Source organism: Panicum hallii, chromosome 4, assembly GCF_002211085.1.
Source record: "Panicum hallii strain FIL2 chromosome 4, PHallii_v3.1, whole genome shotgun sequence".
Lineage (NCBI taxonomy): Eukaryota > Viridiplantae > Streptophyta > Magnoliopsida > Poales > Poaceae > Panicum > Panicum hallii.
In genome coordinates, this window is record NC_038045.1 from 49,353,355 (window position 1) to 49,373,230 (window position 19,876).

At 47.0% G+C, this 19,876-nt stretch overlaps 3 protein-coding genes and 3 pseudogenes across 3 annotated transcripts; 1 reads left to right on the plus strand and 5 right to left on the minus strand.

Moving 5' to 3' along the window:
- Positions 1-325: 325 nt before the first annotated feature.
- Positions 326-2,981, plus strand: LOC112889617 (codeine O-demethylase-like). Its single transcript, XM_025956342.1, has 4 exons — positions 326-615; positions 1,484-1,743; positions 1,899-2,232; positions 2,370-2,981. The coding sequence occupies exons 1-4, from the start codon at positions 352-354 to the stop codon at positions 2,670-2,672; spliced, it is 1,161 nt and encodes a 386-aa protein (XP_025812127.1). The 5' UTR covers positions 326-351; the 3' UTR covers positions 2,673-2,981.
- A 741-nt stretch (positions 2,982-3,722) lies between these two features.
- LOC112889939 lies at positions 3,723-5,189 on the minus strand (annotated as a pseudogene).
- A 794-nt stretch (positions 5,190-5,983) lies between these two features.
- Positions 5,984-8,062, minus strand: LOC112889926 (protein SRG1-like). The gene is made up of 4 exons (XM_025956730.1): positions 7,685-8,062; positions 7,323-7,582; positions 6,926-7,253; positions 5,984-6,832 (listed from the first exon to the last, which is right to left on the minus strand). The coding sequence occupies exons 1-4, from the start codon at positions 7,919-7,921 to the stop codon at positions 6,590-6,592; spliced, it is 1,068 nt and encodes a 355-aa protein (XP_025812515.1). The 5' UTR covers positions 7,922-8,062; the 3' UTR covers positions 5,984-6,589.
- A 2,609-nt stretch (positions 8,063-10,671) lies between these two features.
- Positions 10,672-11,766, minus strand: LOC112890609 (annotated as a pseudogene).
- Positions 11,767-15,694: 3,928 nt separating this feature from the next.
- On the minus strand, positions 15,695-18,016 carry LOC112890729 (annotated as a pseudogene).
- A 137-nt stretch (positions 18,017-18,153) lies between these two features.
- LOC112890728 (probable 2-oxoglutarate-dependent dioxygenase ANS) lies at positions 18,154-19,587 on the minus strand. The gene is made up of 2 exons (XM_025957580.1): positions 19,299-19,587; positions 18,154-19,198 (listed from the first exon to the last, which is right to left on the minus strand). The coding sequence occupies exons 1-2, from the start codon at positions 19,521-19,523 to the stop codon at positions 18,329-18,331; spliced, it is 1,095 nt and encodes a 364-aa protein (XP_025813365.1). The 5' UTR covers positions 19,524-19,587; the 3' UTR covers positions 18,154-18,328.
- Positions 19,588-19,876: the final 289 nt, after the last annotated feature.

Consider the following 19,876-nt stretch of genomic DNA (forward strand, 5'->3'; position numbering starts at 1 on the left):
GGGTTTTCTTTTCTATTATTAACTCTTCATTTCCCAATCATATGTGTTGTTTCTCCTTTTTGTTTTTCTATACATTGTCAGTGCTAGTGCCTGGTGTCTGGTATCTTTGTTGATGCTTGCGATGCTGACAAGGACGACGGCAACTTGCTGCTAGCACTAGCACTGACAGATCGAAATGTGCAGGCGAATTGACTCAACAGGTGTGGAGTCAAGAATCAACACTACAAAATGACGAGGCTGAGGCTCAAGAGAGGCGGCAGGCATCCTATAAAGTGAGCAGAGGAACCAAGGAGACACAGAACAGAGCAGGCCAAGCGAAGAAGCACCCCAAGGACACAAACACAATGGCTGATGAACCCCAAGAACACAAACACAATGGCTGATGAACCATGGAGGATGCCAAGCACAGTGCAAGAGCTGGCGGCCAACGTGCAGGAGCCACCGAGCCGGTACTTGCTCCCGGAGGAGGAACGCCTCAGTGACCAGCTGGCCGGGGCGGAGATGCCGGAGGCCGTCCCGACCATCGATCTCCGCCGGCTGCTGGCGTCGGACGACGGCGCCGGCGAGGAAGCCGCCAAGCTGCGCTCGGCGCTGCAGAGCTGGGGCTTCTTCCTCGTGAGCCTTTAGCTTCACTCTTTTCTTGAGGCTCTTGCAACTAAGTTTAGCTCTACTAGCTTGTTAACCCGTGCTCCAGTCCGGACTAATTAGAATTAATATAAAAAATTTAAAACTAATAATTATTATTATCTATTTCACGCTCTCTTTCATCTGTTAAATATTCTAACATATACTCTAAAATATATATTTATTATTATTTAATTGCAATAGATTTCATTTTGCATCAACCTCCATGTATGTTTGATATATATTTAATTGAATCATTTATTTATGAATTGGTATTCTTATCTCTTCCATCATACATAAATACATGGTGACGTATTTTTATATAAATAATAAAATAAATAATATATTAATAATGATAGAAATAGTAATGTAGAATTTTATATTAGTGCACTTTAATATTTTGTTATAATTATATAATTTAGATTTAGATTTAGTGGTTACTTTAACTTTTAATAATGATATAATTGGATAATTTATTTGCAAATTTAGGAGGTTATTTGCATTATTTTTATAATAGTATAGTTGGAAAATTTACAGGATGATTAGAGAGTTATTTTAGATTTTTTTATAAAGGTAGAGGTGTGTAATTTAGATACATGTTTAGGGTTTACTTTACTCTATTTTCATAATAGCAGATGTGAGTAATTTATTAGGAAAGATAACATATTCAATAACTATTATGATTAGAGTTGTCAGATTAATGGTCGGATGTTTACGATCCTTATGAGAATATCTATTTGTTTAGAGTGTCCACTTAAAATTCTAGATGGCTTCACGTGGATGCTTCAAAACGAATCTCCAATTAATAAGATTTCTATCTTGCAGTTTTATTTCATGAAAACTTTTCTTTTTTCTCCAGGCTACTGACCATGGGATCGAGGCCTCTCTGATGGACGCTCTGATCGCCGCGTCGCGTGAGTTTTTCCGCAAGCCGCTCGAGGAGAAGCAAGCGTACAGCAACCTGATCGAAGGGAAGCAGTGGCAGCTAGAAGGCTACGGGAACGACCCGGTGAAATCCCAGGATCAGATCCTCGACTGGTCCGACCGATTGCACCTTCGTGTTGAGCCTGAAGACGAGAGGAACCTCGACCGCTGGCCCGGCCATCCTGAATCTTTCAGGTAATCTGCCAAGCATGCATGCATCTGAATTTCAGAACCAAATTACTTTCCTGGTGCCGAACAATTCCTGAACCAAATCGCTTCTCTGAAGCCGGGCTTGGTTTAGCTGATGAGCTGCTGGAGATCGAGTCATCGAGCTGTGCGTGTTTTTGCAGGGGCCTGCTGCACGAGTACACGCTGAGCTGCAAGCGAGTGAAGGACGGGATCCTCCGGGCGATGGCCAGGCTCCTGGAGCTCGACGACGACGACCGCATCCTGGACCAGTTCGGCGACAAGGGCTCCACGTACGCCCGGTTCAACTACTACCCCGCCTGCCCGCGGCCCGACCTCGTGCTCGGCATCCGGCCGCACTCCGACATCTGCGTCCTCACGCTGCTCCTTATGGACGAGCACGTCGCCGGCCTGCAGGTCCTCCGGGACGGCACCTGGTACGGCGTCCCAGCTGCTCGTAACCGCGCCTTGCTCATCAACGTCGGCGTCTCCTTGGAGGTAGCGCGCAGCCATCTCTGAACCTCTGCGATCGATGTTTGCAGTGATACACATGTGCAGACAGATTGGAGCCGTTCTTGAATCCTGATTGTTTGTGCTGGCTGCTGTTGTGATCGATCGATCATCGATGGATGCAGATAATGTCGAACGGGATCTTCAGGGGGCCGGTGCACAGGGTGGTGACGAACTCGGAGAAGGAGAGGATGTCGCTGGCCATGTTCTACTCCGCGGACCTCGAGAAGGAGATCGAGCCGATAGCAGAGCTGTTGGGTGAGAAGCAGCAGCCGGCAAGGTACAGGAGGATCAAGTGCAGGGATTTCGTGGCGGCTCACTATGAGTACTTCTCCAAGAGGGAAAGAGTTATCGAGTCGCTAAAGATCCAGGGTGAAGGTGATGCATTTTTGGGTCAAATATGCTACGACAGTACCCGTGCAAAATAAATAAATAAATAAATAAATATGTGAAGAACTACATACATTACACGCATGCGGTTTGTATAACTATAGTAGTATTGTGTGCTGAGTAAATTAGTTCCTTGACCCTAACAAAAGTGCTGCTTAGTTTCTTGGCTCTTTTTCGATTGAACTTGCTTATTTAGTCTAAAAACGAATTTTATTTTGGTTCTTGACCCTTCTGATAGTTTGACAAGCTAATGATGTTAAAAGTAATACGAAATAATTCATTTACCCCTATCACCAAATGAAACACTACAAAGGCATACAATAAAGTCATACAAGCATTTTAGGTTACCTATTATCGTCAAGAAAAAATTATAACTTATTTTGGTAGAAAAAATTCTATTATTTTTATTATTAGTAATAGGCAGCCTAAAATTCTTGTATGACTTTACTGTACGCTGCTGTAGTGTTTTATTTGGCGCAAGGAGTAAAAGAGTCATTTCACGTTACTTTTACACCATTAGCTTGTCAAACTAACAGAAGATCCAAAAGGACCGAGAACCAAAATAAAATTTATTTTTAGGCCAAATAAGCAAAGCGAGTTCAATTGAAAAGAGGCTAAAAAATTAAGCCGAACTTTTATTAGACCAAGGAACTAATTTACTCATGTGTGTTCTGTCCATTCAGCGCCTTTGTCTTCTTTATTTTGGGCTTATTATCAGTTACGCTGGGCCCATATATGGAATAGCCGAAAGGCCCAAATTGGTGACAAAAGGGCCCAATGGAAGAAACTAGCCCACACGGCGTGATTCTTGTTTCCTCATCAACCCGAGTGGGGCCCTTTTTCCAGATTACGAAAACGGTTCCGTCTTCATCCTTCCCATCAGGATTAAAACAGTCCACATTATTACACATACCAGTACAGTAGTAAGCAACGTAAAAAAAAAGAACTGTAATAAGCAAACACCACACGTCCACAGATAAGCATACTACTAGAAACCAATTCTGAAGCTAAAATGACACTCATAGGAAGCGAAAAACTGACTCGGCCCCTGTCACAACGAAACGATCGAGGACATCAGCATATCTCGCTTAGATCTTCATAGACTCGATCACTCTGGTGCCTCGGGCAAAGTGTTGATAGAACCCAGCCATGTAGTCCTTGGTTTTCACTTCCTTGTACAAGGCCGGCTGATCGTCACGTAACAGACCAGCCGCTGGCTTGATCTCGTGTTCGGGGTCAAGGCCATAGAACATGGCTAGTGAGATCCTCTCTTTGGCAGCACTTGCCACAACCCTGTGCACTGGGCTCCTGAACATCCCACTGCTCATTACCTTCGTCAGGGAAAAAGAATGTCAGTGAATTCAACAATCATACGACTGGGCCTTCTTGAACTCTCAGGGAAAAAGAAAAGAAAAGAAAATCTTGGATACCTCCATGAAGTCTCCTACATTGATCAGCAAGGCATGGGGCTTGGTTGGAACGTTGTACCACATGCCATCTCTAAGAACTTGCAGCGCACAGAGATCACTGTCGACGAGAAGAGTTGCGAGGACGCCGTCATCCGAGTGAGGCTTGAAGCCGAGCACGAGGTCGGGTCTCGGACAGGGAAGGTAGTGGTCGATCCTGACAATTACAGGCCTGTTGCTGAACTGGTTGAGGAAGTAATCGTCGTCAAGCTCCAGAAGCCTGGCCATCGCCCGAAGGACGATGCATTTTATTTTCTTGCTTTTCGACGTGTACTCGAGTAGAACATCCCTGGAGAAAGGCTCAAATTCGACTGTTTAGTTTGTAATTCAAACGTACTCAAATTCAGAACCAAAGAAGCAAAAGGAAAATCTCTGTTTCAAAAGGTTGCAAACTGACATGAAATGTTCTGGATGTCTGGGCCAACTGGCGAGGTTTCTCTCGTCTTGCGGTTCGACCTTGAGATTGAGTCGATCAGACCAGTCCAGGATCTGATCCTGGGCTTTCACCTGGTCATTTCCATAGCCTTCCACCTGGAAACGCTTGCCGTCTACCAGGTTGCTGCATTTCTGCTTCTCCTCGAGTGGCAGGTAAAGAATTCTCTGGATGCGTTCATCACATCGTCCATCAAAGACGTCTCTATGCCATGGTTTCAACCTGAGATAAATAGATTAAAGATGCTAATTGATGTTGATTACTCCCTCCGTCTAAACAAGGTTTGTTTGGTTTCGTTACGATAAGCTTTGCAGCGCAAGGAACGCGCCGCGCCGCGCTCTTGTGTTTTCGTTAGTAAAACTTTTACTAGCTATAATAAGCTAGCTTACCAGGAACATCCCCCAACTCTGAAGCGCCGACCGCAGGTTGCCGGCCTCTTGGGCGCCCTCGGCCGCGCACGACAGCAGCCGGCGCAGGTCGATCACGGGCATAGGCTCCGGCATGTCCGCTGCGTTGCCGACGAGCGTTCCGCCGGCAAGGCCCGGACGACGCTCGCGCTCGGGCCGCACGTACCGGCTCGGCAGCTGGTCCAGCCCGGCGGCGGCCAGCTCCTGCACCAGCGTTGGCATCCTCCATGCCTCCTCGTCCTAGGCCATCGGCGCTCCGAGTCGGGATAATGCATCTAACACGCTGTGCATGGCTGCTCGTTAAATAGGCCGCCGTCTGGCCCTGTGATGGCGATGCCCAGGTCTGGCATCCCCCTTGCTTCGTCCGTACCTAGCGCCCTCGTGGGTATAGGGAACTGGGTTACCGTGCATCAGGTAAAGCACTCAGGATCTGCTGCATATATATAGTTCAAAAGGAAAGGGCTTGTTTAGATCCTTCCAACTTCCAACTTTTTACACTCTCTCTCCATCACATCAATTTTGGGACACATGAATGGAGCAGTAAATGTATATAAAAAAATAACTAATTGCACAGTTTAATTGTACATCACGAGACGAATCTTTTAAGCCTAATTAGTTCATGATTAGATAAAATTTGTCAAATACAAACGAAAACGCTACAGTAGCAAAAAATTCCAAAAATTATAAAGATTTGCAATCTAAACAGAACTCAAGGACGCTTTGCCTATTGTGCATCTCTTTAAGTAGCAACCAACTGAACCATGCATCAAGAGAGATTGAAAAGCTGAGGCTTGAGGACGATGGTAAGATCACCACTGTCAGATCGAGCGAGGCTTGACGCCGAAGACGAGATCTAGTTTTGGACGGTGTGGGCAGTGATTGAAAAGCGGGAGCCCTCTTGCTGATGATGATCAAGTTGAGCCAGGAAAGTAATCTTCATCGCTAAGCCCGGGACTCTTGTCCCTTGCGCGAAGGATGCGACGAACTTTGATTCTCGCAGTTGAGCATGTGCTCTTGTGGAAGGGCCCTACAAAAATATCTAGTACATAAGTGGAACTATTTTGCATTGGATTACTAATACGGAAAATCGATCAGAGTTAAACAAGTTTCACTTTAAACAAAAAGTTAAAGGGATCGAGCCAGGTTTGCTTGCCGATCAAAATGACGAAGGTGACGACGCAATTCTACCATCTCCCGCTTGAAGAGAAGCATCAGGAGGGCTTGCCCGAGCGCCAATTCGTCGACACGATGGGCGAGGGGGCGACGACGAGATGTGCATGTCAGTGTCTTGAACTGTTTTACTTGCACTCCAAGACTCAACAGTTCAATCTTTCTGAATGGTCCCAAATCATGTTCATTTGATCCAAGTGCAAACTCAGTAATCCAGTAACCAAGTGCCCAACAAACCTCAATTATCAGGCATCAGACCTTATCGCCTCCCCAGAAACATTCTGTACCTTGCTTCATGCATTTTATCAACGCGAACCAATGTAAATCATAACATATTGCTTTATATAAAAATCCCAGCGGTGGGTTCTTTAAATCACCTTCAGCACATTCATTTGGTGATCCATATCATGTACATCACACGGCAAAGAAAACATTCTTCATTCACCATTTATACTCCGTTAGAAACTAAGCTACCTCCCTTAGATCTTCACGGAATCGATAAATCTTGTTCCTCTACAGAAGTGTTCATAGAACCCGGCCAGGTACTCCTTGGCTTTAATTTTCCTGTACCGTGCCGGTTGCTTCTCATGTAACAGAGCTGTCGCTGGCTCAATCTCTTTCTCAGGATCCAGCCCATGGAACATAGCCAATGAGATCCTCTCTTTCCCCGCATTTGTGACAGCCCGGTGGACTGGGCTCTTGAAGATCCCATTACTCATTATCTGTGTCCGTAAGGATCAGATCAGAGAGGATCACCAACCAGAATATGCATCACGACAGATATAAAAATGCAGATAATTTGGAATTGCAAGTACCTCTGCGAAGTCTCCTACGTTAATCAACAACCTGTGAGGACTAGCTGGAACATTGTGCCATATGCCGTTTCTAAGAACTTGCAGCCCACCAACATCTTTGTCCATGAGAAGAATGGTAAGAACACCGCTGTCAGAGTGGGGCTTGACGCCAAAGACAAGATCTGGTCTTGGACAGGGCGGGTAGTAGTTGAATCTGGCAAAACTGGGAGCCTTGTTGCTAAACTGGGAAACAATGTAATCTTCGTTTAGTCCTAGAGCCTTGGCCATTGCCCGAAGGATACGATCTTTGATTCTCTTGCAGTTCAATGTGTACTCATGTAAAAGAGCCCTGCAAATAGCTCCAACTCACGATATAACACGTAAAATAAACTTATTCTTACAAAATAGACAAACTTACCTGAAAGAATTGGGATGTTCAGGCCAATGGACAAGATTCCTCTCATCTTCTGGCTCTACCCTGAGATGAAGTCGGTCCAACCAGTCCAGGGTTTGATCCTTGGATGCCACTGGGTCATTTCCATATCCTTCCACCTGGAAATGCTTGCCGTCTATCAAGTTACTGCACCTCTGTTTCTCTTCGAGTGGCAAATGGAAAAACTCTCTTGATGCGCTGATCAAATCATCCATCAAAGAAGTTTCTATTTCATGGTTATCAACCTGTATATACAAACTAACATACTCATCATCTCTTGCATGAGAAAAGGCGCAATAAAACTAGCAGCATGCAAGAAGAACAAGAGCAAGAGCTCAGAGGATCACCAGGAAGAGCCCCCAGCTCTGCAAGGCCAACCGGAGCTTGCTTCCCTCATGATCAGCACCATCAGCAGCCAACAGCCGGCTGAGGTCGATTACAGGGATAGGCTCCGGCTTCTCAGCATCAACCACTAGGCTGACGGGATGGTACTCCTCTGGCTGCACGTACCTGCTTGGTGGCTGCTGCACCTTGGCAGCCAGTTCTTGCACTAACATAGGAATCCTCCATGATTCATCCGCCATTAGTGCTCTTGTGGAATGTTTTCCTCGAGTTTATTGCTAGATTTCACTGGGTTACAAGGGGCCTGAAGGTCCACTGTCACTTGGCAAATTGGACTTCTGGAAAGCACAGTTCCAGCTAAGAATTGTTTTGTTCATAAAATACATTAGCTTCATATAGTCAAGAATAGACCGGCCACCAACCACATATAGGCATTGCTGTCACCATCTGATCCATAAAAATATAAAATAGGATACATAAAATATTTTCTACTAATTCATCTGGATCACAACTTGAGAAATATCTCTAGTCAACAGGAAGTTTCAGCTTTAAACAATTGTGCACTAAACCATCTAGTAATGAGAACTGGAAAAACGACAACACTATAAGAATACACGTTTCTTTATTCTCTCGTTTAGTTGACTGGGAATAAGCATGTTGAGCAAATTGAGATTTTTTCTCTGAGGAATATCATCCTGATAATTAACGTACCAGTATGACTGAGAGGTACTACTTCATTTTTCCTTTTCCTTTGCTAATTTTTTTTCAGTCCAATGGTCATTAAATGGTGAAAACAGTACAAATTTTTAGTTCCTCGTTTTGTCTCCAGCAAAATGATAGAGAGAGGTCCTTCGATTTTCTCCTTAGAAAAAAGGTAATTCAATAAGAACATGATGCTAATTTGGAGCGATTTGATCAAATCCGATAGCGATGTCCTTAACAACCAAAACATCATTATCCGACTATATAGTCTCCAAATTTCCAGAACCCAGAAATTTGAAGCAATTTTGTACAAATCCAGACAAACTAGTCATGGTTAACAGACCAATTGAGACAACGGAACGAAACGAAGAAATGAGAGCTGACCTATCGGTCAGTGGTTGATCTGTTGCTTGCTGCAATTGTGCGAGTCACGCATTTGCTTCTCTGCATGCACCTTATCTGCATCACAGTTGCACGCAAAAGGGGAATAAGGTTAACCGAAATCAGACACGAGCGGAACTGTTAGGCGGCCCGCGGCAGGGGCGACGGAAGGCGATGCCCCGCACGACGAGCTTGCCAGGCTGCTACTTTTCGGGATCAACGATCGGTGCGCCTCTTGTCACGGTGATTACTGGACCTGGATTCAATCACCAGAATTTCGATCCCGCCACCACCGGCGCGTAGGAATCCCAGCGCCGTCGGCGGCAAGTCGAGAGACCGAGAAGGCGGCGGCGGTGGGGAGAAGCAAGGAGGGGTGAGGACTCGCCGTGGATGGGCCAGCGAAGCGCATAATTGGCCAGGCCCAAGCTGAGATTAGCATTCTTGTCTCCCTAAATTTGGGACAAATCCACGTTTCTTTCCTAGAAAATGAAACCATCCATTTGAATTTTTTAGACGTGCGACATCAGATATATGATCTCCCTAGCCGGTTTCTTTCAGTGGATTCTTTTTTATGTTTATTTTGGCTATATGATATAATATAATTTAAATTTTATTGTATTTTTTTATATATATTTTTCTGTAATTAATTCATGTCTACAGTTCTGTGGTACAATTATGGTGAAATTTTTATGGTGGTCTAATCATTATATGCGTAAGATGTAGTAAAAAAATTCATACTCATTGGATCATAATGGTTAATCCACTATAAAAATTTCACCATAATTGGACCTCGTAAACCGTAGATAGGAATTAATTATAGAAAAGTATATATCTAAAAGTACAACAAATTTTTTAATAAATTATATCATATCGTATGTTCACTGTTTAAATCTACTCATGTGAAGTCCAACAAAATTGGATTTTCTATTTTATTATTTGTTTGTGATTTATTATGATTTTTCAAATTTTCTAAAGATTCAGCCAAAATAAATAAAAAATAAAAAATAAAAACCACTAAGAGAAACCGGGTACGGAGACGATGTGTTTGGTATCGCAAGTTCGAGAAGTTTAGGCAGACGATTTTATTATCTAAGAAGGAAATACAGATTAGTTGAAGAGAACCTTTTTTGTTCTCTAGATTGTCTAGGGTTTGCTATCAATTCGGCCTTGTTCTTCCTTGCTGGGCCGAGGCGAGCGCGTTCCATCCGAAGTGATCCACACCAGTACGCCGCAACGATCCGCGTGAGGTGACGACGATTGCATCATTGGGCCCATAATGAGACCCATGTGCGCTTCGAAATTCGAAATAACTGTCACTGTCAATCCCACCACAGTTCCAAGCTCCTATTCCCAATAATTTCAAAACATTTTCCTTTCAGAAATAATATTTACGAATGTCCTTTCAAAAAATTATATTTCTAATATAAATTGAAAGGATTAACACCACACTATTCGTACAAATACTTTGAAAATGTCATAAAAATAGTTTAGAAAATAGATAAACTAATGGAGTACTAGATCTTACAGTGACTTAATTGTACATGATTATGAGATATTTGAATTGTCTTTTAACTCAATTCCTGTGCTTGCAAACAATATGCCGAATCTCTTCTCCACTAAGAGACCCCTTATGCGGTTTTCAAGGCATAAGAGACACCTAAGTACAGCCCAAGGTCTCTACAAGCTGTCTCTAAATTAATGTGGTTGGATCCTTTGTGCATGAGAGAATATTGTAGACTCATGCGTATTTAGTTTTGAACCCGTACACATAAAATAAGTTGTAAACATTCAATTTATAATATCAATTATATATAAATAATAATATCTTGTACTTAATTGGATACAATATAGATATATAAAAATCCATAATATTCAACCGAATACAATATAGTAAATTATAAGATTAATATTACTTTTTTCCATATCGCTCATATATATGTTCCACCAAATCCTTCTTGAGGGCGGTATGCTTTGAGTTGTCTTGAATTTCTGAATTTCTTCGTAGCACGTCCTCAAAGCATAGATTAACTTGAGTGCTCACTTCGGGTGGCAATGCGATGGATGCTCCCGGGTTTGTGTTCAAATCGATATGGATTTTGGCCTCCTCTTTTTCATCTTCAATAATCATGTTGTGCAATATAATACAACATATCATTATGTTTACGACGTCTTTTCTCTTCCACAAACGTGCCGGACGATGTATGATATTGAATCGGGATTGCAGGACGTCGAATGCACACTCCACACACTTTCTTACACTTTCTTGACGAGCGGCAAAATGTTGATCCTTCTCATTTTGAGGTCTTGGTATTGTTTTCATGATCGTAGCCCACTCGGGATATATTCCATCGGCAAGATAATATCCCGTGTAGTAGCGATTTCCATTTACATCGAATTGAACTCTTGGAGCTTCCCCCCTCAATTTTTGAATGAACAATGGTGACTTATTTAACACGTTGATATCATTGTTCGATCCCGCAGTTCCAAAAAAAGCATGCTATATCCTTAGATCTTGCAATGCTACCGCCTCTAGGATCATGGTTGGTACTCCTTTATCTCCACGAGTAAAGGATCCTCTCCACCCTACCGGACAATTCTTCCATTGCCAATGCATACAATCTATGCTTCCAAGCATACCAGGAAAGCCACAAGATTCTCCAATTTGTAGAAGATGTTCCACTTCTTCTTGAGTTGGAGGCCTTAAGTACTCTTCTCCAAAAACCGCAATAACTCCTTCAGCAAATTTACCAAGGGTCTCAAGTGCTGTGCTTTGTGCGATCTTCAGATTCTCATCAAGTTCATCTGCCGGAGTGCCATACGCTAGCATACGAATGGCAGCAGTACATTTTTGAAGGGGTGACAGTCCCTCTCTTCCCATGGCATCGTACTTAGTAGTAAAATAATCATCCCACTTTCCTAGTGCTTCAACAATTCGGAGAAATAAAGGACGATTCATCCTAAACCTTCGACGGAACATCTCATCAGTGTAGATGGGTTTCTCAGCAAAATAGCAAGCAACTAGATCCTCATGTGCAGCTTGACGGGGTCTTGGAATGTACCTTCTACCGTAGAATGCTCGCTTTTTTGGTTGTTCTTGTTGTTTCGCTAAGATGTTTTCTCCAATCCGATTGAGGTAGTTGTCCATGAACTGGTCTTCAGCGATGATGTCATCTTCTGTGAGCACATCAATCTCCATGTCTTCTGGATCATCAAGCCTACCCTCCATGTCAACCTCCATATCAGAAGGTTCTGAATTTTCACTCATGTTTGAGAAGTGGTGCGGATGAGGAAAAGTGCAACCTTTGATCCATTTAAATAATAGTACCACTACTGCTATCACACTTTCACACGCACATTCACACTAGCAGGCACACTAGCAGGCACACGTACATTCACACTAGCAGGCACACGTACAGGCACACATACAGGCACACTAGCAGGCACACTAGCAGGCACACTAGCAGACACCTCAGAGTTTGCCTGATAGCAAGAGACAGCAACCAGATTTAACATCATCACAGTATTGAAATGAGTAGCGAAAAAGACAATCAGAAGCATATCGTTTGCAGGCAAAGAAATATCCAAGTCAGATTACAAAAATTCAAGATGAGCCTGGGAACAACTTCATCCTCAAACATCTAATAGCTATGACATGCTCGGCTTTCATATCATCCGACATTCCCGAAGTATCTTGTGTGAGGAGCCTAGAGTAAGTTTCCATCATCTTAGTTTCCTTTTCGATCAATTTTGCAGCTTTCTCTTCCTTGGCTCTTTCTAGACCAATTTTTGATACCTCCATCTTGTCATTATTTAACTTTTCTTGCATTCCAAGAAGCTTCAACCGTTTTGCATGGACACCATTTTGAACCTTCTCAAATCTATCAAGCTCATCAACATCTATAGCACTCTCTTTTGATTTGCCCTTGTTTGCAGCTGCAGCCTTTTTAGCCTTCTTCTGTCCCATCGGCCTAGGGAGATCAAAATCTTCAACTCCACCTCCCTCTACAATGTTACCCGTCTCCGTATCCTTAACAGGACTGTTGTAACAAATCCATTTGGCCTGATTACGAACCATGTTCCACACATTCATTAAAACAAAATGTGATCCCTGACTATCTTCCACATACATCTTGTGTGCTTTCTCTAACCACATATCTTCATAATAACCACTAGTATAGATCCTCCTAACCTTCAGATAGCAATCATTGAACATATTTGCCCACTTGTTTATCTTGTGCCACCTCTCCTTAACCTGTTTTTTTGTCCTATGTCTATTCTTTGGCGTAGTTAGGTTGTATTCTTCTGCCACATCTGACCAGTACTGTTCATCCTTTTTGTTGTTTCCCTTGATTGAGTCAATTGAGTGTTTTAGCCAAACACTCATCTACAAAGAGAGTGCCATTCAGAATTGTAGAAAAAACATGTACTATTGATTTAAAACACTAGATTGCATGCTTACCACTCTCTCATCTTCTTCTTGCTTCCAAATTAGACGTGACACGGTCCTAACTCCATCCCCATCTTCATCATCACCCTCTTCGCCCTCAATGTCAATAGGGCTGCTGTGTGTATGTCCAACATGTCCAACAAAATGAGCATTTTCAGGTACGTTTTGTGGCTGACCCATCATGTAACTCATGAATCCTTCGGAGTTGCAAAAGTATACAACTACTTAAATAAAAACCCAATCTCAACTGAACAAACATGCTGGTTGCTGGTGCAGTTACAACTTTTAAAAGTACATAACTTCATTACATAGAGATAGATATTACTGTTAAACAACTTTTAAAAGTACATAACTTCATTACATGGAGATAGATATTACTTTTAAACATATACTTAGAAAGTACATAACTGTTAAACATATACTTAGAAAGAGTACTAATTGTCAAATATGTGTGTTAGAGACTGTAGCAGTGACCTAAAAGACAACTGAACCCTAATGGAGATAGATATTAATTCAGGTTCCTAAAATTTCTCCGTTCCTTTCAGGCACTGTCTTTGCATATGGTGTAACTAGCAGTGGGAAAACTCACACCATGCATGTAAGTTTCTGCTCTCGTGTTATGCCTGTGTATCTACTATTTTTAATGCCTCTAGCAATGGTCTGCTGTACCTGCTTGTTCAGCACAAGGCAGTTCTTTATTGATTAGTATAAATATTGCTCATCATCCTCTTCTTATGATACCAAGCTAAAGAAACTCAATTTCATTTTTCACAAGCTACAAATTTGGGCAGGAAGAATTTACTACTCTTCATGGTACATTTGCATTATTGTTGCATGGACACCATTAGTCACCTGGAATCATTCCATTGGCCGTGAAGGATGTATTCAGCATTATTCAAGATGTAATTTCCTCATTTTTCTATCGACTGTTTGACTAAAACAGGACAGCATATGACATTTGCTTGCTGCTGCGTAGCAATGCCAAGACCAATTACTATTTCATCTCCATATTGGATCTTTGATGCCAGTTTATTTCCTACTCATATACATATATTATGACTTGATCAAATTCCCATGCTAGTCCTGATTACGATGCAATTTATACGAAATGATTCTGATGTTGTTATTCAACTTGAACTGCATACAAGTAATGAAACATACTAGGCCAGTTCAAAGTGGTCAAAATGTGTTGAAATGTACTGATTCAGCACTCCATATTCATTACTTATCTGCTCTTGGTTTATTTTGTCTATGGGCTGGGTCCTTTTTCTTATCCTTTTTGAGAAAGATACTCTTGTCCATTAGTGTGAAACAAGCCTTTCCTTCTTAGCTGATAAATTATCATACCCTTATTTGTTCTGTTGATCTAATCATTTAGGGAACCTATGTGGAAGGGATTAAAGAAGAGGTTGTTTTATCACCTGCACATGCACTCTCTCTAATAGCATCTGGAGAAGGTACTTGTTTCTATCTAGAGGACATGCTTTATATTATACAACCCAAATTTCTTGGATACCTTTGCAGCAGATCACCGAAGGAGGTTGAAGTAGGACCGAAGGCCGTAGCTGCAGTGGCTGCAGTGGACGACCCATGGAAGCTGCCGGTGCTGGAGCAGAACCGTGCGCCGGGTGACGGGGTGCCGGCCGGAGATGAGTTCTGGCCGACGAACAGGGCGGCCGCAGTGGACGGGGCTGCCGCGGGTGACGGGGCATCCACCCGCCGAGGAGGGCGACCGGCGGCAGACGAGGCAGCCGCTGTGGAAGGGATGGCCGCAGTGGATGGGGGCACCCACCCGCGACCGGCGGCAGCGGAGCTCGGGCGGCGCAACCCGGTGTCTGCCGCGGCACCTCTCCTCCGATGCATCTGGGCGGCGTCTCCGGCGAGCACTGGATCTCGACGGCAGCAGGCTCGGCGGCGTCTCCGGCGAGCACTGGATCTCCGGTGAGGAAGACGCGCGCTCCTCCACGAGCCTCCGCGCGCCGCCGCGAGCGAGCTGAGCCACCGTATCCGCGCGCCGCAGCTCCGTCGGTGCGCTAGGGCCGGCCGCCCTCCTCTTCGCCGCGCCGCCCGGGCTCCCCGTTCGCCCGCGGGATTTGGAGCGCGAGGAAGAAGGGCGCGCGTGGGATTTGGAGCGCGAGGAAGAAGGGCGCGCGTGGGATTTGGAGCGCGAGAAAGAAGGGCGCGCGCGGGATTTGGGGCCGGATCGAGCGGAAACTCCCGCCTTCCGCACGGGATCGGGAAGAGCCGGGCAACGGTGTACAGCTTAGAGTCTTTCCTCCGTTTCTTGCCTCGACGCGCGAGCCAGAGCCCGTCTCTCCGTCAAGAGCTCGGTGCCAGGAATTTTTGCAAAAGAGACCTTGAAGACGGCTGTAGAGACGCCTAAATCAACGGGCTGTACATGCCCTAAGGATATTGTTCCGATGTCAAAGGCAAAGACCAAAGAGTGAAAGAGATGGCTGGTATGTCACCTTAGAAGAATGCCATGTTCTGTCTAATTCTCACGCACTTCACTTGTATCTTTTAAAAAGAACACATACTGATGAGGCAAGCCAGCCACAACGGCTTAAATACACCTTATTTTCTAACAAAAAACTATTCAACACCATTTGACATATTGCAAGTTTCCAGTCCAGTCCTTATTTACTTTTATACCATATCTATATCTTTGCAGTCTCGATAACCATTTTTCCTTGTGAGAAGTGTTCATAGATCCCAGCAATATACTCTTTGATTTTCACCTTCTTGTAAAGTGCTGGATGGTTCTCATCTACCAGTTTACCCGCGGGCTGGATTTCTCTTTCAGGATCTACAGAGTAAAACAGAGCCACTGACAGCCGCTCCTTCTCTGCATTCGTCACAACCCTATGCACTGGGCTCTTGAAGATCCCATTGCTCATTATCTGTGTGCAAATAAAAAAATGCATAGTTCAAGGAAACAAGGACATCATAAAAAATTGTCTATCTTTTATTCACAATAAACATTATAAAACATGCTATTTAATTTCTCCTTTTCCCAATCATGAAAAGATGATTCTGAAGGTACATTCTGCTACTGATAGCTCATTACCTCCATTTGGTCTCCTAGGTTGATGAGCAGGGTGTGAAGCTTGGTCGGCACACCATACCAGACTCCGTCTCTGAGAACCTGAAGTCCCCCAATGCTGCTGTCTACCATGAGAAGAGTAATGAAGCTGCCGTCGGAGTGAGGCTTGAGGCTGAACACGAACTCCGGCCTCGGGCACGGAGGGTAGTAGCTGAATCTGGCGTAGGTGTCAGCCTTGGCACCGAACTGGTCACCGAAGTAGTCGTCGTCAAGCTCCAGCAGCTTCGCCATTTCCGGGAGGAGGCGATCCTTCAGTCTCGTTCATTTTGCGGTGAACTCGTGGAGCACATCCCTGCGTAGAAAGGCGAACATGTGGCTGCTAGTAGTCTGAAATCCGAATATTTTTGGACATGTAAAAGCTCTTCTGGAAAGGTTACATTGGGCTGGTCTTAAAACCAATTTACTTGTGGCCTTGTGAGTTTTAGGGACGAACTAGTTAAATACTTTGACTGATTAAAAGGCCTGTAAAAAGTTTTGCAACATCAGTAGCATCTGCATGAAGATCACCTGAGACGCGTGGGCCATAGCGCAAGGTTCTTCTCGTCTGGAGGCTCCACCTTGAGGTAGAGGCGGTCGCACCAGTCCAGGACCTGGCCCTCGGATGCCACCCGGTCGTTCCCGTACCCCTCGAGCTGGAAGTGCTCGCCGTCGACCATGTTCGTGTACCTCTGCTTCTCCTCCAGCGGCTGCCGGAAGAACTCCCTCGACGCCTCCATCACGGTGTCCATGAGAGGGGCCTCGATGCCGTGCAGTGGTTGGTGACCTGGAAACGAATCGAATCGATCACACAAAAGATCACTCAACTCGCAAGCAAGGCGCATGGATGTGCGCATGTACCAGGAAGAGGCCCCAGGACTCGAGCGCCATCCGGAGCCTAGCGGCCTCGTCGGCGGCGCTCTCGCCGCGCGGCTGCTGGCACAGGCGGCCGAGGTCGATGACGGGGACCGGCGCGGCCGCCGCCGCGGCCTCGGCGTCGTTCGCTCGCGCCACGTACCGGGCCGGCACGTCGTCGCCGGCGCCCTGCTGGCGGCCGGCGAGCTCCTGCACCGGCAGAAGCGGCACCGGCCGAGCTTCCTTCCCTGCCCTTCCCATGCGTGCTGGTTTTGCGAGTTGCGAGCAGCTAGCTGAGTGGCGCCGTAGAACAGTGGAACTATCTTCTCGTCACTCCGACCCGATCAACAAACCTATAGCTAGCTAGCTCGATCAGTGGTAAGGTGTTGCTAGCTAGCTGGGTCAGTGATCCAATTCCAATGTGATCGTCGCTTTTGGCGAGTAGTCTGAATAATTATCGCGCCAGGGCATGGCCGTGTTCGCGTGGGACAGATCAAGACGCCGTAGAAGTCCGATCCGCGCGTTCTTCGTCCTCTAGTCCTACGTGCGGGCTGCGTTGACAGCCACGTCGCGTGTGCCGTTGCCGTCCGGCCTCAGCCTGATCGGATACGGTCGCCGGAGCTGGACCACCAGAGAAGGGCGGCCGGCGGGGCTGGGCGTGCACGGCGAGTCTCCGTGCGTCATGCGCGGCGGCGGCGCGGAGCCACACGGATCCGGCGGGTCTCGACGTCAAGTTCAGTTTCGGCGCACGTCAGAAATGATGGAGCCAACTCATGCTCCCGCTCCACGGAGCGCCTTCCTGCGGCCACCTGCCGTGTCCTGACCGGTTGCAGCAGCCGCCGGCGATCGATCGACCTCGCGGTCCCATATGGCGGCGGCGGCGGCGGCCGTATTCGTCCGTCGCGATCGCGACGCCACGTTGCCGTCGCCAAAACTCGCGGCGCGGCGCGTTCGGCGGCTAGGGGAACCCGCACCATTTCGCCTCGAACCATTGGGAAAAGACCTGACACTTGCGCATCAACACCGACTTTATTATTTCCATCACGTCGATCCAGATTATTCCGTGAACAAACTTACTATCGTGTACTGATCGACACTGACACAGGGGAAGTGTACAACGTGGATACGGTGTTCGTGGCAGGCGACACTGACACGGGCTCGATCAAGAAGCTAGAGCTGGGGTGATTAGGCCGCCTTCAGTTCCTGCGGCTCCTGCTCGACCTTGACCTTGAGGAAGTCAATGGTGCGCTCGCCGAGCGCGAACGCGTCCCAGAACCCGTCGGCGAAGGTCTTGGCCCCGAGCTTCTTGTACCGCGCCGGCCGGCCCTCGCCGACCAGCTCCTCGGCGGGCACCAGGTCCCTGTGCGGCTCCGGCTGGTAGAACAGCGCCAGCGTCATCCTCTCCCTGCCGGCCCTCGCCACCACGCGGTGCGTCGGCGCCCGGAACGCCGCGTTGCTCATGATCTCCATCTCGTCCCCCACGACGACGAGCAGCTCGCCGCGGCCGAGCACGGGGACGTCCACCCACCGCCCGTCCTTGAGCACCTGGAGCCCGCCGACGTCGGGGTCGAGGAGGAGCACGGTGACGACGGAGTTGTCCGTGTGGGGCTTCAGCCCGTGCACGAGGTCCGGGCGCGGGCACGGCGGGTAGAAGGTGAACCGCGCGTACGAGGCGACCTTGTCGCCGACGCGGCCGAGGAAGTACCCCTCGCCGAGGCCCAGCGCCCGCGCCATGGCCCCGAGCACGCGCCTGGCCACCCGCTCGCTGCCCAGGGCGTACTCGTGCAGGAGCCTCGCGAGCGACGGCGGGCGGGCTGGCCAGAACTGCGCCCGCCGCTCCTCCTCCGGCTGCACCGTGAGGTACAGCCGGTCGCACCAGTCCAGGACCTGCTCGTCGGTGTCCACGCGGTCGATGCCGTACCCCTCCGGCTGGAACTCGCCGTCCTCCGTCCGGTTGGCGTGCCTCAGCTTCTCCTCCGGCGGCAGGTGGAAGAACTCCATCCCCGCGTGGCGGACGCCCTCGAGGAGCGACTCCGGCATGCCGTGGCCGGTCACCTACCGATTAAAGGTTGTCCAATACTATCCATGGTGAACTGCCACGTAGAAATTAAGCCTTGTCTGAGCCAACATGACAGTGGCAAATAAACATGCGTACCGCGAAGAGGCCCCAGGACTCGAGCGCCGACCGGAGCTTGCCGGCCTCCTCGACGTCGCTGGGCTCGGCCAGGCGTTGCAGGTCCACGGTGGGGAAGGCCAGCTCGGGCGCCGCGACGCCGCCGGTTGGGCGGTCCTCCTCCCTCAGCACGTACCGGCTCGGCGGCGCGGGGAGGCTGCCGGCGGCCACCTCCTGCACCATCTGCCCCTGAGCCTGATGCACCATGGTTCTGGCTCGATCCTGGTACACGGGCACACGGCTAGCGATTTACGTTTCCTTGGCCTTAGCTTGCGAGTTCACTCCATAGGCCAAGGGACAGTTCTTGTTTTATAGCCGCGCTTGAGCTCCGTGGCATCTACACGTGACAAGGATCAGCGTCCAAAACTTTGTAACATGGTCATGGTCGCATCTTCCATCGAGGGATACCTCTTAGCTAATACATTGTTTAATTAAGCTATAAGATCTGTAAGAGCATGGTGTGAACTGTGAAGATGGAGTCATTAGTATGACAAGGAATATGTTTTTCCCCTTCTAAACATACTGTAGACGAGGCTTACACGCACGTCCACTCATCCGTA